This window comes from Poecilia latipinna, unplaced genomic scaffold, assembly GCF_001443285.1.
Source record: "Poecilia latipinna isolate Pla-1442-1.1 unplaced genomic scaffold, P_latipinna-1.0 Scaffold313, whole genome shotgun sequence".
Lineage (NCBI taxonomy): Eukaryota > Metazoa > Chordata > Actinopteri > Cyprinodontiformes > Poeciliidae > Poecilia > Poecilia latipinna.
In genome coordinates, this window is record NW_015112929.1 from 109200 (window position 1) to 121844 (window position 12645).

The window sequence follows — 12645 nt, forward strand, 5'->3', positions numbered from 1 at the left end:
GAGTAATCAGTGTTCAAGAATTTCCATTTGTGATTATGTGGACAGGGAAATTACATTCAGATCATATTTTAGAGTGGCGTCAAGAATATGTAAAAAAATTTACAATGTTTTTTTTTAACCAGTTTTAACTTACTGACTGAATTTGGGCTTTTTAGCACCGAAATAGACCCATAAAACACCAGTTAAAAAGTATTTTATAAAAACAGTAGATGTTTCGCTGTCGATGTGTTTTCTCTCAACTGGAAATTGGAGCAAACACAATTCTCTTAACTAACGTATGCACCAGGTGAGGTGTGAAATGGGCAGAATGTGATGAGAGCATAAAATGGAAAGCAGTGATATGCTCTGATTTATGTTTCAAACTTCCCTGTAATTTCAGCTGGTCCTGCACTCAGGTCAACATGAATCTGTGAGCAAGGAAAATATAAAACTTTAGCTGTTGCTGCTGCACTTTACGTCCATTTGCTGGAGTAGCTTATTTCCTCATGCAGCCTCTGTCCACTTTATTTTCCACAAATATTTGAAGCGGTTTAAAAATGCCATAATTGGACAGACCTCAAAAAGCTGTCCAAACTAAGCATGGGAAAAAGAAGCAAACTTTGAAATGCTGCTTTAGAGGTTTGAGATGCCTTCTCTTTCGCCAGTCGTCCATGTTTTTGTCTTTTCTTTTAATGTTTTTTTTTATTTTTTTTTTATAACATTTTAAGCAAAATTTGTGGTCAGTTTAAACCCATCGGTGGATGGATGGATGGATACTCCATCCAGACAAAGGCCTTATCTAAACACTTTGATCAAACTCTATACTCTCTTTTGGATTATTTGTGTGGGTGAATAAGTGTGAATGCGTGAGTTTGTTTGTGTGTGTACATGTGTTTATACAGAGTAGGTGTGTGTGTGTGTGTGTGTGTGTGTGTGTGTGTGTGTGTGTGTGTGTGTGTGTGGATAAGGTTTTTGGTAGTTACACTGGTGAGGATGGTAGCTCGCGCCGCTCGGCACAAAGAACAGCCATGGGCAGGTAGTCTTGGCTCTTGGAGCTCGCTGCAGCCTCAGGCAGAAAGACACCTGGCGCCTCCACAGAGTAGCCGCACAGAGGCAGGTCAGCAGTGAAGCGTAGGAGTAGCAGCCCCCCAGGCCAAAGAGGCACAGAGACAGATGCAGAGAACAGAACCAACACCAACGCATCGCCACGTCCCCTGGCGAAGGCCGAGCCCAGCAATCGAGCACCACTCCCCTCACCCTGGTCTTTGCAGGGTATATTTGAGTCTGTGTTGAAGTGAAATGTTGCTGTGAAGGCAAGCCTGTGTCCAACACACATTTAAATTTTGTAGACGACTATGACATGTAGCTCGGTTTCTTACCTTTTGAGTGCAATACCATTGTTTGTATCAATTTCTGCTAAATGAAGCACACTGGTTTACATCTGGAGCTTGATTTCTTAATTTGCTTAATTCGCTTTAATTGTGGGGTTTAAACAAAACAGGCTATAGGTTATGGGGTACAAAGATTTTTCTTTCATAACAACCCATTACTGACGTTTTGAGAGACCCTGATTGACTCAAAGCTGGTGAATAAGTCTCTCTTTGGCTGAAAAGATTTTATTAATTTTGCCAACTCCATCGACTTCATAAAGTTCAACAAAAGGACCATAAACAGAAGCGTCACAGTTAAACGGTTTAAAGTTTCTGAGGTGCTGAATACCCATTCCCAAGTAAACACACACATCCACAGCATTCCAGCTTCACTGACCTCCTGAGGTATCCTGACAGCAGGGGAGACAGAGAGATTGGCTTTCAATCTATGTCTGAATCCTAACAACGACCCACCTTATACAATGTGAATGAGCTCCTGCCAGTAGCAGCTCTGAAAAAAGACTTTCCAGCACAGCTCAACATTTTTCATAATTCACAACACGCCGTCTATAATCTCTGCATATTTAGAGGCCTTCCTCCCTTTGTTACTTGTCATGTTCTTGCCTTCCCACAAATCTGCGCTGCGAGGACAGATCAGTGGTCGTGCCTGTCATAATCAACACAGAGAGACCCCCCCCCCGTCCATCACATCCACCTGCTGTGGAGGCTGGCGGCTGCATGATTCATTTTGACTGATGCCTGGGACCACCAAAGGCCTCAGCCGTCGCGGCGTCCTGAGTGGGAGAGAAGTCATTTGGGCGATTTTGAAAGCTGTGAGAAACTCCAGATGGGTGCACTCACACTCCCCACCTCACGCTCCTCTATAGATTCAAAGCGACCTCAATTTGGACTCATACATTTCAGCGTTAACCTTCATGGCAGCCGACTCCATTTCCGAGGACACGAGCCTCGGCGCGTGTTTTTGACTAAACTGTTGATGGATATACATTTGTCTGACAACAACTTTAAAAATAGACCCAGAATAGCAGCACAAGGATCCAGCTCTTCAGATCCGCTCCATCGCTCACCATGCCTGGATTCTCGTATGTCAGATGCAACATTGAACAGTGTCGCTCAGGCTGTTCATGCCGCTTTTTCTTAGATTTTGTCACAGTGGCGTTTTATGTGACATACCAAAATGAAGTGGCACATTTTTTTTGTGAAGTGGAAGGAATACAGGAGTTTGAAACTTCTTCTTTTTTTTTTTTGCCTCTACCAGCATTGTGCATCCTGAAATTGAAAGTTTTGCACTTGCATTTTTAGCAAGACAAGCTTGAACTCATCATACTACCACACTTTGATCATTTATTTGGCCACTTGATGGACTTCAACTGCACATGATGTCCAAATCTGATGTGCATCTTCAGTGACTGAGATCATAAAAGTCACAGAGAGAACTATATGTCTTTTTCTCTCCCTTTCACAGTTATCCATTATTTTGTATTGGTCTGACATATAAAGTCACAAAATGCGCGAAAAAGAGGCATGGACACTTTCCAGGGCACCGTACGTGCAATGTGATCTGAAATCTCAGTTTGTTTCCCCGTCTCTGATCTCCTGAGGGACCAGCAGGTGGAAAAGTGAAATATTCTTTCACCTGCAGGAAGGATTTTCTGGTCTTTAATCTGGTTTAGTCTCAATGCTCCATTGTGATGCTTGCATAACCTCACCAGGTTAGACTTTCCCAGTCTGCACACACACACACACACACACAATGACATCCGCACAGAGGATTTTATTCTGTCTGACAGTTTGCTGTCAAGCTATCTGTTTCAATCCATCCCTCCCGTAATCTCCCAATTGGTGGCATACAGAGGTGATGTTGTTCTTCGCTTTATGAAACTCCACGCACCATCGGGGGCCCCAAGGCTGTACCTGACAGTAAACACTGACACGAAGGGATTCATAACGGGGAAAGAAATAAAAAGGCCTCCCTCACTGAACTGCAGGCTGAGATTTTAATGGGGTGACATAAGGCTCAGCAGAGGTCTTCTTTTATCTAGTTTAAGGAGGTGTTTAAATGAAAATGACTGCTATAAAAAAAAAAGGTGGAGATGAAGCCACCCGGAGACGGCGGATGGCTTCATCTGCCGTGTGGCTGAATGTTTTGTTCTTCCCCCTCAGTGAATTGTTTGATCTAAATAGTCCAATACAATTACGAGAAAAAGGAGAAAAATGTTTCTCATACTTGGCTTGTATGAAACATTCAGTGAGGTAAGTAAAAAAAAAAAAAAAAAAAAAAAAAAATATAAAATTAGGCTGTGTAATAATAAAAAAAAATTACATCGTTTAACAGCATGTTTTTCGCTCAAGAAATCCAGGAAGTGAATTTAATTTAGCACATGCCTTGCCCTCCAAAACATCATAACAGGGCTACAGAATGAGAAAATATTCAGAATATAGCATTTTAGTTTTTATTGCACCTGGAGGTTTTCTACGTGGAACAACGATTCAGTCATTCCTCTGCTATAACAGCAGCTTTGGGTCATGCAGTCCAAATAAATAAATAAATAAATAAATAAAAACAGAGCTTCCTGTGATGAGACTCCTGGAGGCTGAATGATCGCCAGGTTTTGTTGTGGCAGCAAAGATAATAAAGCACTTTATGATGCTATAAGGAAAAGTCGATTCCAAACAGCTTTTGTTTGCCTTTCTGACTATCTGCAGAACGTTAAGTGAAAATCCTGATGGTTCATTAGCTTTACAAACATAACAGTTTCATTGACTTTTACATCTCTAAATGAACACTTTCGTTCAAAATGTCACCGAGCAAAGATAACGGCTACTTTCCATCAGAAGACCAGAAATGTTTGGGGGTTGGGGGAGTTTCTCTCTCCTTGAACACCAAAGTCGTTTTGTGCAAAATAGATTAGTGTTTTGAAAATAGTACAGATGTAGAAAATGTGACATTGCTCATTAATACATGATCTTTCATGATAAAGTACTCCATGCCCACAGAGAGTTTGTGAGTGTACTGCCTGCTGCAGCTCCCTCTCTGTATGTAACTGCGTCCCGTTACAAATGTGAGCAAAACTTTGCTGATATTCTGCCAATGTTGAAAAAAACACCATAATTTTGTTATTTCGCCGTTTCCATTGAAATTACACCTGAATAAGTTTGTCAAGGCAATAAGTAATTAAAAAACATGCAGCGCCACCATCCTCCTGCCACTTCCTGTCGTCTTCATTTTTTCTGGCGGTAGTAACATCCGTTTGCTGACCGCATGACTCTTGTGTTTTCTTTGCAGTTTTTGCCAAATAAGCTATGAAGTTTACCAGAAATTGCGTGCGCCATGAACATACCATCCACCACAATACAAGCTAATACAGAATATTATCAATCAGGAATGGACCGATTCTTAAGTATTAGTTCTTTTGGAGTTTACTGAAATTAACTAAAGCTACCAAGATTTAAAAAGTTGTGAGAGCTGCTTAAATTTTCATTCCTATGGTTTTTGCAGTTTAGAGCCCTGTTAATGACATGCCACAAAAAGTGCAGGAGTGACTGAAGTCTATCCTGGCTGCATGGAGCAAAGCAACGCCCCTAACCCAAAGGTTGGTTAGCTTAAAAGGAGACAACTCAACTTTCCCCTTGCTTACAGCAAAGTCCAATTTGTGTGTTTTGGAAATAATTCTGTGCCAAAAACACAAAAAAACATTTCAATAACTGTGGCTGATAAGATTACATTAATCAATATGTTGTGCAGTCTTATCAACAGAAAGACAAATCTGGCTGTAATTTGTGTTAAAATGATAGAAAAAAATCCTAGATTTTTGTTTCAAAGTTCGCCTCCATCGCTAGAGGTCCTCGGCGCTTGCCCCAAAAAGATCATTTAAAAACACATGCTATACATTTATCAATACAGGTATACTGCATATCCATGTATCGGGAAAAAGCTCTTCTAAATGATATAAACAATATTTTCTACCTCAACAACACCCAGCTTGAACACTAAGCAGCTTGATAAAAAGAAACGCAATTAGATGCTAACGAGGCATATCCGGTAAAAAATGTATCAATGACAGAGCAACGAGGCCCAGTGCCCACAAACTATCTATCACAGTAAAGCCGAAGCTCTGCCGTTTCCAACAATGCCAGAGTCACCACGCTACGTGCAAAATTCACTGAACCAGCAGCTAAAGAAGAAAAAAGGAATAGCTAATTTCACGAAGCTAAAAGCATAAATTCAGTCCTACCTTTGCCGTTTCGTGTTTTTTGATACCAAAACAATTAAAATAAACTCTGTAGTTCTTGAGACACATTCAATTCATTTTGGGCATGTTATTTTCAGCCATATTTCTCAAAAACAGGCCGTGAGTCGGAGAGGATATACTTTGGCACTGATATTTTTACTCAAGGTAATCAGACAATGAGAATCTCACCAACACTTGGCCATTTACATGTTTGCAGTATGATTGGTCACTGCTTTCTACCCTTTCTGCTGTTCAAGGTTATACAGAAAGTCTTTTCTCTCTCTCACCACACAGTGGTGTGGAAATCCATTTCATCATACTCTATGATGGAACCTGGTGTCCCTAAAGGGTACATTGTTACAAATCCCACTCATTTAATAAGGGGCTGCCAAGTGCACCGGATTAGATTCAGCAAGAGTGTTTGATATGGACAAATTGAGGAATTACACCATTAGAAGAAAGAATACGAGAAACTTGCTGAGGAGAAGCAGAGCAAACAATAGCAGATTAAGCAGGGAGGTGACTGGCGAGGTTCGACGGGTCCAGAGGACATTTACAGTTCGACGGGAATTGACCGCGCCGTGTTGTATCACGCTGGAGTTCAGGGAGCTATCGAAACATTATGCCAGGGGCTGCCTCAGCAATGACCAGAGGAGTAATAAAAGGAAAAGTCAGGGATAAGAGAAGCATGGGAGATAAAAAGGAAAGCAAGTAAGGGATAGGGAGAGAAGAAGAGGGATAGTGGGAATAAAGACGGGAGCAACAGGGAGAAAGACAGAAGAAAAATCAATAGACTTCTATATGCAGTTTTGAGAACATGCCCTCGCTCTGCTGCAGACAGCCTACCCAAGGTCCCCAACAGACAGACTGAACATCCATCCACAGACCCAATCTGACAATTTGCCACCACAGGCTGTCCCCGTCACATGCACACACCAGCACAGACACACACACACACACACACACACACACACACACACTCATCGTATGGGCTCTTCTCCTCCAAATCTAGTGCTCTAATTTGGTTGTGGGCTGGCTGCCGTGTTATTGATGTTGCCAGGGGTCTGATCCATCTTTAGTCCGGGACAAGGCTTTAGTCAAGATGACAATAACTCAGAGGCATCCTGTTCCCTGCTTGCCAGAGCATCAGACTGGCATCAGTAATTTAGAGGCTGGATAGATAGCCAATAATACTATATGCCCCAGCGTTGCTTCATCACCCAAGAGGGGCTGGATGTCAGTGCTGCCTAGCCTCCTTGCTGTAAATTTCCATTATGGCTAGCATGTTTTAGACTGGAAATCAATTCTGTAATTTTTTTTTACTAACTGTTACAAAACTTTGTGAAATCTCAGGTTGGGAGTTGCACAGTATGAAAGCAAGAGAGTTATTACAAAAGAAATATGAAACGAAACGTGTGCGCTGCCTTGCAGGGTATGAAATGAGGGATGAAGACATTTTCTGAGTGTGTTTCTGTGTTTGTTTTTAATGGTGTGACACAAAAGATAAATTATTGAATTTTTATCCAGCGTGAACTTGCCTCGCTTGTGCTTCTTTGTTTAGATTTAGCTGGATAATGTGCGTATGCATGCGTGTGTGAGAGTGTGTGTGAACTTCTTTGTGTTGCTTTTAGCTGCAGGCTACCACATTGGGGAATTGCAAAAGGTTCATGTGGAGTTATGCAACAGTCCAGTGTCTTATCAAAAGCAATATACTGCCAAACAGAGCACAGAGGGGCCTGAGCCTGGCCTGATAACAATGAATGACATGTGAAACAGGAAAAAACAACAACAAAAAAAACGAACAAGGCAAAGATGGAGAGAAGCAATATAGTCTCTGTAGTTGTGTGTGTCAGTGTAATCTCTGATCATTGATTAAAAAGATGTATGTACTCATACAGACAGCATTGTTGAGGACATGCTCACCTCTCTCATTTCTTCTTCTCCAAGAGCGGTCTGTCCTCTTACCCTTTCCCTCTTCTCTGTCTGCTGCGACTTCAGCCGCACCAAAAAGCAACAGCTGCAAACAACACCAGCTAGGTGGCGCTGTGCTTCTTATTCCCTGCCAACTGCGAGGCACCAGTGAAACATGAGCTGGATGGAGAAAAACATTCTCTTGTCCTGACTGATTTCATTAAATGTTATTATGCAACCAGCAGCGGAGTGACATGGCAACGATTTGATGTAATAAATGACAGAAAATGACCTTCAGACACGAAGCTACATGAATCAGCTTGTGTTCGGCGAACAAATCAATCTGACATATTTACACATTCACTAAATTAAATGGCTGCATAATGGGCCACTGTCAGACTAGACGGCAAGCACACAGAATATATTAAGTGCACGCACTCAGTCTGGAGCAAACGGTGTTTGGTCTTTTATTATTTGATCGGCTGTGAGGTGATCTGTTGAGACCACGATGTAATCAGAATATCCCCTTGTTGCTATGTTAAATGGACTGCTTCAAATCACACAGTGAACATGAGCACAATTCTCAACAAAGGCAAAAAAAACAAAAAAACACTACAATGACATACAGCACTCTGGTAGATAAAACATGGACATAAATGACTTACAAATCCCAGCAAATTACCATCTCTGTGGAAGATAAAATCATGCAAAAACAACATAGCAACTTTTTAAAACAACAGTAAAACTGTTTTGAAAACTTTTTGGCTGCTGCACAGTGGTGCAGTTGGTAGAGCTGTTGCCTTGCAGCAAGAAGGTTCTGGGTTTGATTCCCAGTCCGGGGAGTTTGCATGTTCTCCCTGTGCATGCGTGGGTTCTTTCTGGGTACTCCGGCTTCCTCCCACAGTCCAAAAACATGTCAGGTTAATTGGCCTCTCTAAATTGTCCCTAGGTGAAAGTGTGTATGCATGGTTGTGTGTCCTGTCTGTCTTTGTGTTGCCCTGCGACAGACTGGTGACCTGTCCAGGGTGAACCCCGCCTTTCACCCGGAACATTAGCTGGAGATAGGCACCAATAACCCTCCCGACCCCACTAAGGGACAAGGGTGTAAAGAAAATGGATGGATGGAACTAAGTGACTATAGAAAGCAATGTTTGTTCATCTACTTTGCCACACTAGCAAGTCCAATTAAAGAAATAAAAGAGCACAGAGACAAACCCCCCGCCCCCAGAATATTCCTGTCATGGTGCACAACGAATGCGTGAGAGAAAAAAAGTTGAGGCCAGCACCCAAAACTGGGACAGAGTGAACGTGAGCAAACTGGAAAATGAGAAGAGACCGCAGTCAATTACAAGTCCCATCTTGTAGTTTGTGTCTGCATTGATTTGTCGGGCACTAGGTTCTCCATCGCTCCCCAGTTCATCTAATTGCACTCACTCTGACCCACTAATTACTTGCCTAACACCTAGTTGGTCTCACCTCGCTGCAGTGCCTCGCTGTCTGCAGCTGTTTCTGTAAAAGCGTGGGAGTGAGAGAAAGGAAAAGAAAAAGAAGGAGAAGGCTAAAAAAAAAAACTAACCGAGAACCAGGGTTGAATAAAAATCCATTTTAGACAAGGAAGCAGAGGGGACTGGCAAAATGAAACAACAGGCGACACAGGGGAAGAAACAGGGGAGTGGATGTTTTAAATTTGAGACATTTGATAGAAACTCTGAAGTCAGATGGCGTCCATGCAGCAATGATAACATCCTGCTGGCGCTTTAATCCTTTGCTTCTCATCAAGTCCCCTACAGACAGAGCCTTCCGGATATCTTCTGTTATTACTTTTTTTTTTTTTTTTTCTACAGATAGATGTTAGACATCTAATTAAAATAAATTTTAATATCAAACAAAATTATGGTTTTATTTATTAAAAGACAAAAAAAAAAAAAAAAAAAAAAAAACTTACCCAAAACAACCTGTAGTTTTCACCTTGGAACTTTTTCCATGGTTTCAATTTTTGCCTCGTTCTTGTTTTTGAATATTGAACACAAATAAGACCCACCGTGTTTCTGGTTCTTTGTGGACTAACATGATTGTGCATGTGTTGTTTGCAGCTATTCTATAATGACCACAAAACTAAAACCTGTAAGATCTTGATTTGTGGGCAGTTTGGTGGATTCTAATAATTGAGCGTAATCATATAAATGTCAACCACAAAATGTGATTCAACGAGGGGTAATTGTTTACAATTGGAGAACATTTGAGAGTGACAAACGCAAAAATAGATTAATTCAGTCAGAGGTAAAACATATTTCCACAGCAATTTCCACTTATGGAAATTCCTATTTATAAGCAAAATCGCCGATAGCTGTGACTTTATCAATGCATTCATTTTCTGGTAATGTAAAAGGAACTTACCTGATGGGATGAGGCCGAAAGCCCAGTCAGGTACCAAACTGCCAAACGGGTTGCTTGTGTCCCCTGTGGCCTTTGTGGTTCTGAGCTCCTCCGGTTTCAACTCTGTGGAAGGCGTCTGGACACTTCCCACAACAAAAGATTCAGTAACTGCAGATCTGGATTCCATTCCTGTCAGGCCAATTTCAGAGTTTGTGGCTTTGGTGAGGAATTGAACGACTCCAGTTTGAGCTCTTTCGGTAGGCAACAGAGTCACTGGGAGAGGGTTCTGCTGGTCCGGTACACTAATGTTCTCCTGCTTTTCCTGAACCCATGAAATGGATATAGATGCTTCCTCTGCAGAAGACGTGTCTGAAGTATTTTCTGAGATAATGACTGTGGTGGCAGGGTCTGTTCTGTGTGGCTCTGTGGCCAAAGGCTCCACTGTGGTCACTTCAGAAGATGTCAGTACCTCCAGCAGAGCTGCAGGTGTGGAAGCCATCCCTGTCTCTTTGCTCTCATCTTGTGTTTGCAAAGAAGACAGCAGAGAGAGCATCTCAGTCGGTCTGTGGACATAAAGTATCTCTCCCTTTGCCTCCTCAGCTGTGTCTGACTCCATGGCACCCTGAGGAGAGGCAGTGGGTTGATTAACCAGCAGCCACTGAGACAGAGTAGTGTACTCTCCCACTGCCAATAAACTGCTTGGTTTGGGTGAAGCTTTGGGCGTGGGACTTAGTTTGACACCGATGCTGGCCAGCGTGTTGACTTTCATTTCAAAGCCAGCCGGAAAGCTGCTTCCATTCCCACTTCCCTCCACATCTTTCTCTTCTCCTGACACAGCTCTGCCTTTGTCACTCGAAGCGCCTTCTAGATCCTGATCTTTGCCTTCGCCCGAGTAGTTCTCCGGGTTCTCCTGATGAAGGGAGTCGGGCAGCGACATCAACTCCACAGGTCCTGCTTTAGATTCTTTTGGCTCCCAAGATTCTTGCTCATCCAGGTAGGCCATATTTGCTGGACGACCTCGTTTGTGACCGTTTTCTGACTTAATCGGCCAGCGGAAGTGAGTATTGGAGACGGAATCAAGGAAATGGCCTTGCCTGGGAACCTGAAGACCAGATCTGTTGACATGTTTGTAAGGTGAGGAATTCTCAATGGGATCAGAATGAAGAAATTCTGCAAGAAAGAAAGAGACATGGAGAAGCGATTAACATGATTCGAACTGTTGGTGAGGATGTAAATTTATGTATTTGTAATTGCCAATAAAAACAGATCACAGTTTTACAATGATTAGGAAAAGGTGACACCATCTTAGCACAAGCTTGGCTTTATTGAGGCAAGCCATGCCAGGTTTCAGGTTAAACTGCTATTTTAAAATGATACAATTATAATTTAATGGAGTCTGACTAATACCAAATGAAACAGATTTCTTTACAGATGTTTTATGACAATTTTGCACAGTTTTGCTATCCTTGGTTTTCTTTTCAACACCTCACCACAACTTATTCAAGATGTCTGCTGAAGATAGTTTTTATTAAAATGTTTTGTATTTACTCATTTATTTTAATGCCAGTTCTGTTGTCCGCAGCAGGAAACTACCAGTGTCTGAAGGAATTTTTCTTTTGCAACATTTTTTCACATTGAAGATACACATCTTTGAAATCGAAACTAGTGTTCATCTTTAGATAAAAGGTAAGGTGTAGGAAAACAACTTAAAATGGACCGCTAACGAGAGGAGATATGTTTCAAAGTGACAGAAAGGGATGGTAGAATAGGTGACTGATCATAAAGTTTCGTCTGAACAACCCATCGCCGTTGACAGCAAGGTTTGCTAACAGCAAATAAACAAAAATTAACACTGGAATGCAGAAAAGTAAACACAAATACTAGAACATTTCTGAAGAAATTTAAATGGGGCCTACCAAAGTGTGCCTGTCTGATGCTACAAATTAGCATCAATGCTAAAGTAAGCTGCAATGTACTCAATAGCATGTGGAGAGTCACAAACATGTTGAGTAACATGGACTTACTCCATTCTGTATGTTAAAATTAGTGTACAAGTTAAAATGAGCCAAATTGCTAACATTAGCCTAAATGCTGTCGCTAGCATGTTGTTTTACATTTTCTTCCTCCATTCAGTGTACTAAGTGTGACTAATAAATAAGAAAAATAGATAAAAGCTATTTTTAGGGAAAAGGCTAATGCTAATGGGGAGCAGTGAAATGCTAATGTTTGTGCAGTGATGTCATCACTCTATGATATCACAAGGGAATCTCTCTCTTGAATGTAGCTCACAGACAGAGTTTTCTCTGATCCGTTCCACAGTTCTATCGCGACAGATCACCCTTCAGAGCACGTTCGACGTTCAGAGAAGCAAGAAGTTACTACGATATAGATATGAAGCAGCAACAGATTGTTTGCGAACATGAAGCTTTTCCAGCTAAGCTTTCATGGGTCGACATGGTAGACCTCAACATCCAAGTCGACTACGACGCTGTCATTTTCCCTGTTGAAGATGACAGCCCCATTGAGCCGGAAGATGAATCAAAGATCCAGGGGGAATCAAGTCCTTCCGGCGACTTTGAGAGTCCAAGATCATTGGAAGTCAAGCAGGAAACAACATCCTCTGCTGGCTTCAAGATCACCCCCTCAGTGGAAGACGTGGCAGAGACTAGCCAACACGTCAAAGATTTGACAAAGCAGGTAGACGATCTTAAAACAGAACTGCAGAAAATGAATTTTGAACTCCATGAGGAAAGAGA

General features: G+C 41.8%; 1 protein-coding gene across 2 annotated transcripts in view; it reads right to left on the reverse strand.

The window, feature by feature from the left end:
• Positions 1 to 12645, reverse strand: part of ncanb (neurocan b) — a 174756-nt gene that overhangs the window by 64403 nt on the left and 97708 nt on the right. For both annotated transcript variants that reach the window (XM_015034813.1, XM_015034814.1), the window contains exon 9: positions 9911 to 11059. In XM_015034813.1, the coding sequence (XP_014890299.1) occupies positions 9911 to 11059 (1149 nt within the window). The remainder of the gene's footprint in view (positions 1 to 9910; positions 11060 to 12645) is intronic.